We start from the raw sequence: 17,407 nt of genomic DNA, 5'->3' as shown, positions 1-17,407 counted from the left end.
GACTAAGAGATGTCTCAAAGTAAGAGTGGCAGAACACTGCCGTAACATCAAAAGGGGCTATGACAACCACTCAGTTTCTAAGCACTTTATGATACACAATAAAGACCCGACACTTCTGAAAGTTATTGGGATAGAACATGTTACCCTCCCATGGAGAGGAGGTAACATTACCAATATTTTGGGTAAAAGAGAAATGTATTGGGTCTTTCAACTCAGAACCCTTGCCCCACAAGGACTAAATGCAGAATTTGATCTTTTTAACTTTTTATAATATACTATTTTATTATTTTTCTTTTCTCTGCTCTTTATCTTTCTTTTCTCTGCTCTCTATATCCATATCTCTTCATATATATTCTTCCACATTTATTTATTTATTTTCTTATTTACTCACCCATTTATTTTTCCGTTATCTATCATTATTATTTTCCTATCGATTATCTTTATATTTATCTTTACTTTTTACTCCATTTTTATCTAATTTTTATTCATTTTTTATATTTATTTTCATTATTTTTACCTATTTTCTCTCATATTATTTTCCTATATCCTGTTGCTACAATATAAGTTACAATTTTTCTTAATTCTGACTTGTCTATTTATATTTATATTAATTCTATATTTATTTCCCACTACTCTCTCAGAAGCTGTCTCTGTTTATTTATAAGGCAACTATCTAGTTTGCACATATTCTTGTCATCCCTGTAGATCCATTTCACTCAAACATATACTCACTCTACATATTTACATAATCATACTCTGTCTATATATACACATTTCCTTTTCTTCACTCATTTTACTATTTCAAAGTTTTTTCTCCTTTTTTTTTTTTTTTTTTCCCCTCTCCTTTCCTTTTTTTTCCTCTCCTTTTAATTCTCATTATGCTCGTTTTTATTTATTTATCTTTCCCCTATACATTCTATTACTACTCCCTTTATTTCCATTATGCTCGTTTTTATTTTCCCTTGCACAGTCAATCATCATTATTTTATGCAGTTTGCTCGTTTACAGAGACGGAGGTGTGCTATGTTGTGCCGACCTCCGTCTAAACTACATTACCCAATGCCCATTGCGGTATACCACGTGATCGCGGACGATCGCGATCACGTGTGTCAATCTGTCCTTCCCACTCATCCGGTCCTCCCATGTTCCTTGCTGTGCACTACATTACCCAAAGGCTTTAGGGAACTCCATGTGATCGCGGCTATCCGCGATCACGTGACTGATTACTCCTTTTTCATTTGGTATTCTTCTTACTTAATAACACTCGTTTTAAAGTTATAATTAAGGGTTTTATTCATCCTCTTATTATTATCATTAATGACTTGTATTTTCTCTGTTTTAATATATATTTGTATTTTATACTGTGTATTGATGACGTCATTTTGGCGCTAAAATTTGAATAAGCATCTGTTTTCTCAGCTTATTTAAGCATCTATGTACCAGGCTGATTTTTACTATTGCCAGTTGATAAAGCCCTGTGTGGCGAAACGCGTTTTGGCTAATTTTATATATTTATTATCTTATTAAAGGAATATTGGTTTTACCTAGAATTATTTTTGCCATATATCCTTTATTTATTTATTTATTTATTTATTTTACCTGGTCATATACTACTGTGAAGCTGATACCTGCTAAAGAATCCTAGGTGGGGACTATACCACCCATACGAATAGATTGAGCAGTATATCCTGCTCATCCAAATGTGAGTACCTGCATTTCTACTGTTTATATTTATTTTTATCATATCTACAGTGAGCACTATATTTGGTTGTTTTTCTTCCCCTTTTTTTATACCGAGGAATTATCTTCACCTTATCCCGCCAGTGGGGGGCAGACGCCACTGAATGCTTATTATACTTGAGCTGGTTTATGCTCAATAATAGGTGAGTAATATACCTCTCCTATATTCATCCTGCTCTTATTGGTCCTCAGTTTGCACTATTGGAGTTTCTTTGCTTTATCTTTCCATGTACACCACGGAGTCAAGACACCCGATGAATTAGAAGATCCATTCTCTTCATTGGAAATTCTTGTATATCAAGCCTTCGACTTATTCATTGGAATATACAAGCAGACTATTAAATATTGGGACTATTCATTATAACTGTTCCATGACTTACTGTTAAAGTGTATGTAAGTGGATATATATATCAATATTAACAATTTTATTCCGATTCTTTCTGATCCTGTTCTATTTTATATTTTTATATTTTTATTTATTTATTTTACATTGTTACTACTCATCTATTTGTACCTAGCGCGACCTATTATTTTGTTTTTGCCATTTTTCCTTTGAGGTTATTAGAGGGAACCTCATACCCATAGGTTGCAGCTTTCGATTTGTTCACCTTCCTATCAGATCACTCAGCGCTGATCCAATTCCTATTTTCAAAAAAGAAGGACAGTCTTTCATTAACAGGAACACAAAGGAGTTATGCAGAAATTTTAGGGCAATTACATTATGTTCTTATTTGGTAAATCTTTAAGATTTTTTGATAAATTCAAAAACAAAAACCACATGAGGAAAATATATCCCACGAAGGGGAGGAAAAGAAAACAGAACTATGGTATCCAAGAGGTAGGAATCCCAGAATTGAAATAGAGACTTTTCGAAAAGAATTAATTTGAAAAACAAACAAGTGGTGCACATCATTTTGTAGTCTCATAGTCTCAAAACGCAAGATAATGTGACTTGGGTAGAACAGAGGAAGCCTTGAACTAAATCCAGAGACAGATGTGTTTCAGTAAAGAACTATAAAAATTAACAAAAGAGAGCAGGATAGGGTAAAGGATAGACTCCCCACACAGGAGAGAGCAGGGAGAAAATAAGAAAAGCAGGGGGAAAAGACAGAAAATGCAAAGAGATGAGAATAAGAGGGATCAAAAGATAGGAAGAAAGCTACCCACACCCTCCGCTGCCCCAGAACTCTTCCTCCCAATACTCATATGTTTCCCATCAAGAAAATCCAACTATGGGGCCCAAGTGGAGCCATACCATTCCTGTCTCTATAGGGAGGCCATGGTCATCTCCTCCATGGTTCTAATTTCTCGACCATTGTTGGAATGTTGGAGGGGGAGTGCTCCTGCAGAGGAGGAGGAACATAGTCTTTGGAGCATGCAGGAGGTGTTTGAGCAGAGATTATTTTGTAGATGAGATGGACAATTAATATAATGCAGTAGATATTCTGTAGGACCAAAAGAAGGAGGACTCTCCAGTAAGCGGCACAAGGTAGAGTGCATGCTCCTCCAGTATGGCACTATCTCCGAACATTTCCACCAGACATGGGGTAGAGCACTGTCCTTTGTCCCACAGCATCAACCAGAGATAGGCTGATTTCCGTGTAAAAGCTTGGGAGTGCACAATTGCTCAAAAGGTGTCATAGACCTGCATAGATGTTCCTGACAGGTGAGAGTGCGAATGAAATAACGCAACAGCAAGTAGTGAAACTGAGACATACCCATATGGTTGGGTATAGTTACCTGTGCACTCTAGAACACACTTACCATCCACACACATATACTTCTGCTTTTGCACACACATAAACACACTGATCTTATGCACAATCACAGTTCTGCATTTATTCATTACATTAGCTCCGCACACATATACACAACTCAATTAATAGACACATTAATAGACGCACTGAGACTCCATGAGGCACACAAAACAAGAACTTTTTTTGCATACGCTTGTAGTGGTAAGTAACTTTAAAGCTTTGTTAGCAGATCAGAAAGTGAAATTGTGAGTTCTGCTGACACCATAACTAATACAGCTGGTATAGAGGTGATCCATGCATTATTACTGACTTAATGGAAAACCAACCTCTGTGAGTGCTGAATATGCTGTTCTGATGAAGGGATAATGTGAGCCAAAATAAAGATAATAATGATTGCGTAATAATGCACGGATCACCTCCATGCAGAAGAGGAACATAATGCCCTTTCCACTTCTACCAGTTGCAGTTGGACATCAGCTGTCACTCATGTTACAGGACCACTTAGATAGGCTGCCACAACAGTCTTGTGGTTGTCACTGGACGTCTTCCCTTCTGAAGCTGTCACAGCCACAGGAATGCTGCAAAAGCCTATCAAAGTGGCCCTTTAATCAGGGACGTTTTAGCCGCGAGGCAAACAAGGCATTTGCCTTGGGCGGCATTTTCCAGGGGGCGGCAAAAAAAGCCGCCCCCATATGCCCAGGGCAAATGCCTTGTTAGCCTTGCGGCTAACTGACATGCCGGCCGGGCATGCAGGCTGCTGGGCGCTGATGGGCGGGCGGCTGGCGAGGGAGCACTTCCCCTGAGCTCTCTGCTCAGCTCCTTCGCGCGCCCCCCCGCAGAGTGAGGCTGGGAACCGGAATATGGCGTCATATTCCGGTTCCCAGCCTCACTCTGCGCGCGGCGAGGGAGCTGAGCAGAGAGCTCAGGGGAAGTGCTCCCTCGCCAGCCGCCCACCCAGCAGCCACTGGACCACCAGGGAATGGGAGAAACCCCCCCCCACAGCATTCCCAAAGGTAAGGAGGCTGGGGGGAGGTTTAAAAAAAAAAAATATATATATATATATATATGTTAATGTTAGTGTGTGTGTGTCTGACTGTGTGTGTCAGACTGTGTGTGTGTGTCTGTTAGTGTGTGTGTGTGTGTGACTGTGTGTGTGTGTTTGCCTGTTAGTGTGAGTGTGTGTGTCTACTAGTGAGTGTGTGTGTGTCTGTTAGTGTGTGTGTGTGTGTCTGACTGTGAGTGTGTTTGCCTGTTAGTGTGAGTGAGTGTGTGTGTTTGCCTATTAGTGTGAGTGAGTGTGTGTGTGTCTGACTGTGTGTGTGTTTGCCTGTTAGTGTGAGTGTATGTGTATGTTAGTGAGTGTGTGTGTGTGTGTCTGCTAGTGAGTGTGTGTGTGTCTGTTAGTGTGTGTGTCTGACTGTGTGTGTGTCTGTTAGTGTGAGTGTGTTTGCCTGTGAGTGTGTGTTTCTGTTAGCTACTGTATGCGTCAGTGAATGTGTGTTTGTATTTAGAAGGCAGGACGGGGGGAAGGGTTGGGTGGGGGTGGCGCGGGGGGGGGGAAGGGGGGCGCCTGAGTTTTGTCCTGCCTAGGGCAGCACAAAACCAGGATACACCACTGCCTGTAACATGATTGACAGCAGTTTATATATAGAGCATAATCTGCCATGCTCTGGTAGTCTCTTTCATTGATTACTATAATTCTCTCCTAGTTGGTCTCCCCAGAAGCCGAACTGGCCTACTACAATCTGTAATGAATGCTGCCGCCAGGCTGATCTTTCTCACCTGTCGCCCCTCCCGCCCCTCCCGTACCTTACCCCTCTGTAGCTCCTTACACTGACTTCCTTTATCCTATAGGTGTCAGTTCAAAATACTTACTCTTACCTATAAAGCTTTAAACAACTCTAGTCCCTGCTACATTTCTTCACTGATTCATAGCTATGCCCCTTCTCGGTCTCTCTGCTCTGCCAGTGACCTTCTCATGACCGCTGCTCGCACCCTTACTGCTAACTCGTGCTTGCAGGACTTCTCACGGGCAGCTCCCCTTCTTTGGAACAGCCTGCCTACCCCCGTCAGACTCTCTACTCCCTACTCTTCAATTGTTTAAGAAGTCCCTCAAAACACATCTGTTGAGAAATGCTTATGGACTCCCAGAGTAGCTTATCTATACCTATCCAGATCTGTCTCTTGCTCTCCTAAAGAGCCTCACTCCACTCTCACCTCCAGTTCTGCTACTTTTCCACCTTGTTTGATTGCTGTCACGTTTGCTGTCCAGTTGTGTTTTTGTACCCCACCTCCTCTAGACTGTAAGCTTGTTTGAGCAGGGCCTGTCACGATTCTGGGAACCAAAACACACTAACATACACACAGAAAAGGTGCAGTACCGGACATTAGAGTGGCCGGACTAAGCACAGAAAGAATAGTCAGGAAACAAGCCGAGTAAGGGGAACTAGAAGACAGAATAACGAGAGACAAGCCGAGGTCAAAGGGTAAGAGAAAGTCGCAAAGTCGGATACACAAGCCAGAGAGTACGTAACCAGAGAGAAACACAAGTTCAGTAGCAATACTAGCAAGCAAAGACCACAACAGGGCAGAGAGAGACAGGAAAGGTAAGTATTTAAACCATTAGATTAATTCTGATTGGATAATTTCCAATCAGAATTAACAATCACACGTGGGAGATATCTATACCTCCCACTGTGATTGAGGCACTGTGCCTTTAACGCCAGGTCAGGTGGCTGACCCCGGCGTTTACAAAACTGGGCGGTCTCTCAGCATGCAGCGTCATGCATGCTGCCGCTGGGGGACGGAGAGGAAGACGCGGGCGGCATCCGAGGCTGGGAGGATGCCACCCACCGAGCGTACGCCGGGAAGGGGACCGCGGACGGCTGGAGGGTGAGTGCCGCGAGCGGACTGCAGCCTCCCCTCGCAGCCGCCCGCGGGATCCTGACAGGGCCCTCATCTACCAATTGTTCCTGTGTCACTATGTAATTGTCTCATTTATTGTAAATGTCCCCCCTTTCATAATATTGTAAAGCGCTGCAGAATTAGTTGGCGCCGTATAAATACCAATAATAATAATAATAATAATAATACTGGGGTCAGCTGTCAACTGACTACCCTCTAGACATGAGTCATTTTCCCAATAAGGTCTACTAATTTTGAAATGTTTTTCTTCAATTTCATAGTAGTGTAGAAGTTATTATTAGCAAAACTTATTTTTTTATAATTAGGATTGTGGTAAGTGTACATATGGCAAACATATGAATCCTCAGGAGCTGTGTCTGGTTCTGGAAATACCGTACAAACACAAAAACAGATATAGTGAGGTCTTAGTATGAAAAAAAAACCAAGAAAGTCAAATTCCAAGGTATCTGAGCAAGGATCAGGCAGTAATCAATGTAAGATGGTCCAGAGGTCAGAGCAAACGGCAAACAGCGAAGTCTAAAGGCAAGCAAAATTCCACAACCTGCAAAGACTCTCTGGGTAAAAAAATTCTAGGGGTTCTGAGGCAGGCAACAAAACAAACAAGCACTGACTGTTAGGGGTGCCCTTATAAGAGGCTGCTGGATTAAATGACCATGTCTTATTTGTAGGTGGGGTTAGCAGGGATCAATAAATAAGACTGTGGGACTCAGAACCATCTTGGATGAATGGAGCGACCGCCAAGGGGTTCCCAGCTCCACATCAAGGTGCAGAGGCTGCTGGCTGGTGTTCTGGAGTGATGGGCACCACAACTGTCACAGAATAACCTCCAGAGCATCTCAGGTGCCCTGGGAAAGGGGAGTACCAGTGGTTTATGTGACAGCACATCAGAACACAGCAGTACTTCTGCAATCCTACATAGGTCCATAGGTCATCTGCTCCTTTCAGTCGGCTAGTCCATGACATTTCACCCCTCCCAGGGGAAATACTTTGAGTCCCTCAACCCCACATGTCAGCTTCCCAATGGACAAGAAATGGAGCTGCATAAACTAATCGCTTCTTACTCTCTTCTATTTATTCTGTTGAGTACCCCAAACCGATGGGTCCATTGCCCTGCATGAGATAAAATCTCTTCATGGTGCCCATTGCTGCATGCACCAGTTCCGATGTCCCCGAAGCCATGAGAGTCTCCTTATCATAAATGACTGGACTTTATCCCTCCAGTTTTAAATGTTTAGTCAGAATCTGATTATTTCATGATAATGTAACTTTTTTCTACCTTCCCCTTTCCTTCCTTTTTTGATCCTTTTTTGATTTCTGAACCTTCTCTGATCTTTTTAATGGTATTATGAAAAACCAATCAAACATTTACAAGTTCAAAAACTGTGTAGCAGAGCCACATTGACCACTTCATTCTTTTTACACTATCCTTCACCTTAACGTCTAGAAGATCTTAACTTAAATAGTCGAGGTCCAACGTCTCTGCTTCTGCCAATCATAGCCCTCATGTGAAAGGGGAACATTCCACAGAATGATTTCAGAAGAAATATCAACCTGGAAATCCCCTTGCAAAACCCTTCATATTATTATTATTATTTATTGTCCAATAATGTGGTTATGTATCACTTCATATGTTAACAAAATCAACTAGATTATATGACTCAGATACCATAGAAAAAATATAATTATTGTTTATGATATGCAAAGTACGGGTAAAATGAATCCCACGCTATGATGACACCATGTTTCACCCACTGTGCTTGGTCTCATGAGATAATAAACAAAGATCACATAGTATGATATTTTAAACTGTGAGGTACCAGAATGCAAACAACCAGGAAGCGAAAGGCAACCAATTTTTAATCAAATATTTAAATGTGTATGAACCATTTTTTTAAAATAATTGTTAAGGTAAATTACCATGATCATTTCTGATCATATCATGATCATTTTTACATGTCTACCAAGCAAATATCATATGATGATCATTTTTACATGTCTACCAAGCAAATATCATATCATGATCATTTTTACATGTCTACCAAGCAAATGAATGTTAACACTGTGATTCCGATTGCACAAGGAGTTGTATTTAAATGTCTGTTCTGAAAGCTAAAGCTTTGGAAGTGTGCACATAGTAGCTGCTACTCAAAGCCACAATTGTCCGCATGAGTCAGCATGAAACAGGAACAGAGCTCAATGATCGTGGTTACTATAGCTTGTTTTCCTTTCAGTATATGCCTCTATAAACTGAACAGCTTCAAATAATTACATACTGCAAATTTGCCTTTAACATTTAAATTAGAATCTTACCATGTCCTGCATAATCAAAGGAATCAGCTTCATCAGGAGTGTCAAGATCATCAACGTTAATGTCAAGCTCATCTGGTGTGTCAAGATTATCATCTGACAAAATGGAGCCTTCACTATGGTCAAGAGAGAGGTTGATGTTAGGTGCCGTGAGTTTTATTTTTCTCGTATGGAAGCCATTCAGATCCAACGAATTTGGAGGTTCTAAAATTTTCAAGAATTTGCATTGTTATAAAAGGAATGAAAAAGTGTCCTTTATAAATAATATAATAGTAAAACATTATATATATAGTTCTTCCCAAAACATTGGGCCGGGGCATGTCTAAATACAGCAAGCAAACAGTGGCTTAGAAGCCAGCCACTCAGAATGCTCTGACTACGCTTGCATAGCATGGAAAAGCCCTTATATAGGAAGATCTGTTCCCACTAGCACAGTCTGCATATTTTTCCAGCATGTTATTTTTTTTGTCAATCTAATCCTTTTTTTTATTTTAACAGTTGCAATGTGGTTTGTTATTTGACCTCTTTTGCGGTTAAAGACAATAATTTTTAAGAAGATAAAAGAAATCTGATAGTGAGTATAACTTCTTATTTAATACGAATTTGATTCATTGCCCCTATTATAGGGGTAAGAAAGGGTAAGTAGGGCAACTGTTTTTATTCAGGTGTGGCTGAAGGCCACAATTTTTGTGGGAGGTGGACTTAATATTATTATTAGCTCCCACCTGCCGCTAATGAATGAGTGCTCTGGGAGGGACAATAGGTCTAATTGTATTAGAGACCTCATCTGCCTATAGCTCCCTCCTTGTATTTAAATGAACAAATGAACAACCAAATTGCATGTGCAAGATTTTGTCCAACAAACTATTGGATGTTGTTTCTTTTGTTGGGTTTTGCAAATTGGTGTTATGTTTATTTACAGAATTACAATGCATTTACAGTTTTTCTCTAAAGTGAGAATTTAAAGTTAATTCAAAATGAATTTCACATTTGAGGTAAACGTAGCTGAACTGGAAACACTCTCTCAAACAGCTATGCTTTCATATTGGCTACTCTGGCCTTAAATTTGAAATTCACTTTGAGTTCTCACTTTAAGTAACCCTGCTAATCTCTTGGGTACCAGGAAGGTATATGAGTATAAGGCTGCTATAAATAAATATAAGGATTTTAAAGACATATTATTACAGGCACAAACAGAATACTGCTTTCATAGATGTCCGCAATAAAAACGAAAATATTTTTATACTCCACACATACTCTGTGCAATCTAATTAAAATGTGTGAAATACAGAAAAATGGTTTCAGCATTACAGTTGAAATTGGAGTGGGATGGATTCCAGATTCTTTAAATAAAACCTTTCCCCTGCATCTTTTCAGCAATTAGCCTATCACAGGATACAGCTTTACTTCCTGAATAATTTATCACTGCATGAAAGTCATACATATATTTACAATAGAAGAACAAGAATATAGCCTACCGGGTCTGATTTCTGCTGCATCAAATGGAATGTCCATGCCAACATCATCTAGTAGTGTTTCCCTGAAAAGAAAAATATAATAATGAAGAAAACCAGCTATTCTTCACCTAACTATAACATTTTTCAAATATGTTTGTTGAACTGATGAAGTCAATCAATATATATTATACTGTCTTATGTATGTAGAGTTGTAATCCAATGTATTAAACCCCCATTGAAAATTAGGTTTATTGTAAAGAATTTACAGACTTTCAGCTGTTTGCAATGAACAAATCAAACAAAAGTAATTCAAATAGCTCAACACAATGTGGTTTCCCCAAATTAATTGTAAATGCAACTTATAATAACTTTTCCGGTTTCAACATTATTTAACACCCGCAATAGAATCCCTCACAACAGTACAAATATGCAAAACATGTATTCTCTAAAAGCACACCTGATGCAACTCATCAAGGGCTTCATTCGTTGCCCCAAGTGTGCTTGAGCTGGAACACTTGAAAAACCCGAACTGGCTAGGGGAAGTATGGCTAAGTCAAAAGAATGGTCCACAAAGTTAAGAGAAAAGATTGTCGCCCTTTACAAACAAGGAAAAGGATACAAAAAGATAACAAAAGCACTGAATGTTCCTAGAGATACCGTGGGAGGCAGAGTTCGCCACATTGTATCCAATGCCTGTATACCGTTCGGATAGAAAAGTGCTATATTGTATCTAAATTCTTGAAAACTGCTCGTAGTGTGCTGCATTTACAATCTACATGATAGAGGTAGACTGGATCTACCTCAATCTATTGTTTTTATATTTTTTTCCTTCATTTTGAGTTTATTATTATTTTGCAATATTTTGTGTGACCTATTTTAGTTCTATATAGCTGTTAACCCCTTAACGACCGCTGACGGTTCAGGACCGTCAGCGGTAAAACGTGCGTTTGGACCGCTGACGGTCCTGAACCGTCATAACGGTTTTGGGCTACTTACCTGATCGCCGTCGGTCCCACGGCGGCGATCAGTGCTCCACCCGGTCCAGGGGGGTTGCCTGTCTGCCCAGGCAGTCCCCCTTCGGCAGATCAGGACCCCACGGCCATGTGATCACTCGATCACATGACCGCAATAGGTGTCCATGTGTCTGCCTGCAGGGGGACTGTCTGTGCTGACAGGCAGTCTCCCTGCAAGTGAAAAATCCAAAATAAAGTGTAAAAAAAAAATCTGTGTAAAAAAAAAAAAAATAATATGTGTATATATATATGCTATATATACATGTATTATATCTATATATACCTATATATAATATATGTATATATATCATATATATAATGTCACACTAAGTGTATTTTTATATTTATATATACGTATATAATTATAAAAATACACTTATATTTAAATTACACACGAATATATACAATATATATAACAACTATATATATGGTATATATATATTATTATAAAATACAAATAATATGTTAATAAAAATAAATAACAAAAAATAAAAATAATTTTTAATAATTAAAAAAAAATTATATATATATATTCAGTTTTATTCTAACAGTATTTTGATATTGATATATATATATTTATATCAAAATATACTTAGAATGTAATGATATATATATCTATGTATAAATAAATAAATAAAAATAATACGAAATATACATATGTCCACATACATAATTACATAAATAATTTCATAAATATACACGTAGACGTCAAATATATAAATATGCATATATATTAAAATTCTACGTGCATATTTATGTAATATTTTTACCTAATTAAGTAATTTTAATGATTGCAATTTGAGGGACCTGCCTGCCAACCCAGGCCAAAAGTACAGATAATTTAATTTGCTAGCACTGTGTTTAACCCTGTAACTTTCTATGACACCCTAAATCCTGTACATGGGGGTACTGTTTTACTCGGGAGACTTCGCTGAACACAAATATTAGTGTTTCAAAACAGTAAAACATATCACAGCGATGATATTGTCAGTGAAAGTGAAGTTTTTTGCATTTTTCACACACAAACAGCTCTTTCACTGAGGATATTATTGCTGTGATATATTTTACTGTTCTGATACACTAATATTTGTGTTCAGCGAAGTCTCCTGAGTATAACAGTACCCCACATGTAGAGGTTTTATAGTGTTTGTGAAAGTTACAGGGTCAAATATAAGGCTTGATTTTACTTTTTTTTTTTTATTGAAATTTGTCAGATTGGTTAGGTTGCCTTTGAGAGCGTATGGTAGCCAAGGAATGAGAATTAGCCCCATGATGGCATACCATTTGCGAAAGAAGACAACCCAAGGTATTGCAAATGGGGTATGTTCAGCTTTTTTTAGTAGCCACTTAGTCACAAACACCGGCCAAAGTTAGCGTTTTTTGCATTTTTAACACACAAACAAATATAAATGCTAACTTTGGCCAGTGTTTGTGACTAGGTGGCTACTAAAAAAAACTGGACATACCCCATTTTGAATACCCTGGGTTGTCTACTTTAAAAAATATGTACATGTTAGGTGTGTTTCGGGGATTTATGACAGATAACGGTGTAACAATGTCACTATTGATACATTTAAAATATATATATATTGAAACAGCAATTTCCTACTTGTATTTATAGGCCTATAACTTGCAAAAAAAAGCAATAAAGCATGTAAACACTGGGTGTTTTTAAACTCGGGACAAAATTTTGAATCTATTTAGCAGTTTTTTTCATTAGCTTTTGTAGATAAGCAAAAGATTTTTCAAGTAAAAGTCCAAAAACATGTTTTTTTTTTTATTTTTCACCATATTTTATTATTTTTTTTAAATACAATATATGACATAATATATATACTGGTATGTAAAGAAAGCCCTTCTTGTCGTGAAAAAAACAGTATATAACTTGTATGGGAACCGTAAATGAGAGAGCGGAAAATTACAGCTAAACACAAACACCACAAAAGTGTTAAAACTGCTCTGGTCCTTAACGTACAAACATCGCAAAAACAGGCCGGTCCTGAAGGGGTTAAAGATGCAATATAACTCTTTTAGTTTTACATAATAATAAAAGCTATGTTTTATCTATCTACTACCTTTCATCTGGAATGGTAAACATTTTCTCTGTTCAAGTTTTCTTAACATTATGGTTACCCCCTACTACTATCCAGGGATTATTTCTATATAACTAGGCTCCTTATTTTATTTATTAACATATGAAACTTGACTAAAATCATTAGAGGAAGGTAACTTTGTGTATTGATGAATGGGAGTCCAGGGCTACCCCTAGTATTTTTTGAGCCCTGGGAATAAATAGACACTGGTCTTTTAAACTATTCTGACCACTGTTTTTTTTAAAATATATACATTAATTTGCATGCATGCATTTAAGACTGTTTTGAACACTCACAGGGTTATTCACTAAAGTTTGACTCAGCAGAAATGCAAAGTAAATGCAAAGCAAATTTTACATTTTAGTCAAAATAGTTGAATTGTAAAAAATATCCAATTCAACTAATTAAAATTCACTAGCATTCACTTTGAATTGCAAACAATTTATACTTTACTGAGAACCCATATGTGTGATTTACTGGGAAGGGTTTGCATTAAAATCAGAGTAGGTTCTGAAGGTAAACTGACAATTTGCAATAAGTATTTATCCATGTTGTCCTCAAATTTCCAGGGCAACAGGTAGTGGCTCTTGAGGTGTCATCAACTAGATTGTCGTAGTAAATCAATGCAAGAATGATCTGACCGTGCCATGAAATGGCTTTGACTTGCTTCTCTTACCTGCAAATTTAAGGTTGGCACAGATATAAACAGTAATCAGCCCGTTTCTTTTCTCACTTTGCATTCCTGATAGACACATCTTTTCTAGTATTATTATTATTATTATTGCCATTTATATAGCGCCAACATATTCCGTAGCGCTTTACAATATTATGAGAGGGGATTTAAATATAAATAGGACAATTACAAGAAAACTTACAGGAACAATAGGTTGAAGAGGGCCCTGCTCAAATAAGCTTACATTCTATAGAATCCTTATCTGCATTTGTTAACAGTCTCCTCCCCTTTATCAATGTCTCTCATTGACCACAATGTGATTTCCTGTATACGTCAGCATAACCATGCACCCAACTGTATTGTTTCCAATGTGTGCTCTATACCTAATTTGCAGAATGCCCCACTCTGCTGATTGCCGTGAAATAACTGCTCTGAAAATTAGCGATAGGGTGGATTAAAATACCTTCCATCAAACATAACTGAAAATGAAATCAACATGTATCCTTTTAGCCTCTATAACTAATGACAAAAAAAAAATCACTGAACTTTCTGAATGTAAATTCGAAGAACAAAGCTGACATTTATACAAATATATCCTATTCAATCCATAGCTGGAGAATGCACTGCTGTGCCTTAAATTTAAAACCATGGATTCTATTTTAGAAAAGAATTGCTTTTAACCCTTCAAAGCCCTTAAAGGGGTACATATTCATTTTCGCCCTCTTCTTTATTTAGAATCTACTCATCTGATGAAGTGGCTTTTCTTTAAAGAGGGGCCATGTTAACATAAATGCTTTGTTCACCAAATTACTTCTTTTGTGTGGAGCACAGAGACGTCTTTGAAAGATCAGCTGCAGTGGTATTCGGATTACATTTCATTCTACGTTGATGGAACGACCAGCCATTGTAGATCTGAACAAAGAAACTGAACCAACAGGTGTATTCAGAAATAATGAACACATATTTTTGTGAGCTTACTGTTTCTGCGGGGAAGGGAGGCATGATGTTTACAGGAAAAAATTCCAAGCATTAACTGGCCCTCTGGGTATTGAAAACATGCCTATTGAATACTCCTGAGAGGCTGCCTTAGTTTTGTTTCTTGGGCCTGGAGTTCTGCTGCCTTGATTACTGCCCATGTTTTAAACCTGTGCCTTTCTTTCAAGAGGATCCCTAACTTGAAAATGTTTTAATCAGAAAATGTTTTGTTTAAGTAAGAACGTTCATGTGATTGTTTAAGGCAATGGCAGGACAGTTAAGGTAGCTTGGGTTTTAAAGGTAAGCAGACCTAAATTCCCATAGTTTGCAGCTTCTTCAACTTTTCTTGTGGTGTGATTCAACAAAACACATACCTTCCATCTCTCTGGCTCGTAGACTAGTCAACTAAGGATTGTTGGGAAAGCTTGATGGGAAAGATAGTGCAAACAAGAGTGTTTGATATGAGAAGATTGATGAAAAGAGAAGAGGTAAGCATTAGAAGGAGCTCAAATCGTTCAAGCATGTTCATTCCATTACTATAATATGATGTTAAAGGGACATTCCTAAATAACACTAAAATCCAGATATACCCTTTAGCTTTCTTGTAAGTACCATAACCACTTCTCTCTCTCTAGGTCACAAGCTACCTAAGCATCATATCTACTGTAACTTCCACAATCCACGTCCAGAATGAAATCACAATTAATCTGAATTCAGCATCCTTTTCTACACTCATTGGACCACTTTCCACACTATAAACTCACAGCGTATTGCATATCTGCAACGATCTCTCAGTATCTAGTCTAAATCAAACTGCATTAAACTATTTTCTGCTTTTTAGATATATAAACCTGTAACTATATTGTAATGTTACCAATGTAATGTATAATTAAAAACAACTTGATAGCTCATTGTAGATGTCCTAGTAAATTGCTGTAAGGGTTAACTCGTCTTACTAAAAACAATTCCTTTTATTTAAGTATTTGATATTCAGTAAACAGAGTATTACTTTGAATAGAGTCAAAGTTATTACATGCCTGTTTACACTGTATAATGGATCAGAAATTGTAATAGGCTGCAATAATTTACTTGCCAAGCAGTCCATTTATGCAAAGTGTTTATCCCTTAGCTAATGTTTTTCACTGCAAAAATGATATTGACCTTTATATATTTATAATATTGTTTTACTGCCTCCATCAGCAGTACTAACTGTTCCAAAAAGTGAAAGACCTGTAAACAAATGTCAAGCACGAAATATGCGATCACATGAAGTTACGTGGAATTTCCAATCAGACATTATGTACAAAACACATTTTCAGGAAATCGTAGTAAGATTTACAGCAGGCTCACGTGGTTTTCAGTTTCATCTTATGCAGATGACATTCATGTTTATCTGAATCCTCCTGAAATTTCTCTGTCCTTCTTGAATGATTTCGCCAGCTGCTTATCAGCCATTTCTTACTGGATAACAGGTCACTTCTTTATGTTTACCTTTTTACCCATTATACCTCACTCCACTTAGGATGCTAGCTCTTTTGAGTAGGGTTCTCAACACCTCCTGTACATGCAATTTGTCTTGTCGCAGTTGCTCGTTTGTTAGTTAAACTATTGAATGGTAGAATTGGAATATGGTGGTGCTTTATAAATAATACTAATATGCTGATGTCTGGCTATTAATAATGATCAAATAAAAAGGTGTTTTCTGTGTGCCCCTGTATTTTTTTTTTTTATCTAATCTTGCTGATAAGTGATTTGTGAATCCTTCAAATATCTCTTACAAACATTGCAATTTGCATCTACGTTAGTCCCAGCATCCATTACTAAATTTTTTCATCAGTTTTACTGTCTATTGAGGATATGGTGTAATACGTGATCCACTTATACATGTAAAACACCTGGGGGAAAATCACTTTTGGCTTTGCAGATCAGTTACTGCAGCACATAGTAATAATCTGTCATAATCACTCCAGTTTAGTAGCTCAACAAATAACCCCCACAAGATTCAAGAAAAACCTGATTCATGAGTGTCAGTTAATAGCCTCTTCATTACTAGGACCAATATACCTGCTGTTTTTTCCGGTAATAAGTGAGTAAAAAAAAAAAAAAAATGTTATTGTCTTTAATGATTACTGATTGCCTTAAAAGGTTTCTGCAACTACCATGACCACTTCTGCTTTTTAAAGTGGTAATGGTGGTAGGAGTCTGGATCTGCAGTGTTTCAGATGGTAACACTGCACGTCCAGAGTAATTTGTACTTGCGTGCCGAGGGCAAATATGTGACGTTGGCCTATTCCGGGCTGTCAATGTCAGTTCTGTGCATAGTTTATGTAAGTCATCAGCGCGCATTGCATGCTGCCGAAACATATAATGTGATAATAGCCTTGCAGGAACAGCCTAAAAGGAGAGTCTTGTGTGTCCCTTTCCACCCTTTCCCACAACCCTTCCCACCTCTTGACTCTGTCTGTTT

At 37.8% G+C, this 17,407-nt stretch overlaps 1 protein-coding gene across 1 annotated transcript in view; it reads right to left on the bottom strand.

The window, feature by feature from the left end:
• PRUNE2 (prune homolog 2 with BCH domain) overlaps positions 1 to 17,407 on the bottom strand; it is a 377,810-nt gene that overhangs the window by 113,296 nt on the left and 247,107 nt on the right. Inside the window, exons 10-11 of the mRNA XM_063456533.1 lie at positions 10,208 to 10,269; positions 8,733 to 8,933 (exon numbers count right to left, since the gene is read on the bottom strand). Coding sequence (XP_063312603.1) covers positions 8,733 to 8,933; positions 10,208 to 10,269 — 263 coding nt within the window. The remainder of the gene's footprint in view (positions 1 to 8,732; positions 8,934 to 10,207; positions 10,270 to 17,407) is intronic.

Source organism: Pelobates fuscus, chromosome 5 (genome assembly GCF_036172605.1).
Source record: "Pelobates fuscus isolate aPelFus1 chromosome 5, aPelFus1.pri, whole genome shotgun sequence".
Taxonomy (NCBI): domain Eukaryota; kingdom Metazoa; phylum Chordata; class Amphibia; order Anura; family Pelobatidae; genus Pelobates; species Pelobates fuscus.
Note: the sequence above shows the minus strand (reverse complement) of the source record. Positions and strands in the feature narration are given on the sequence as shown.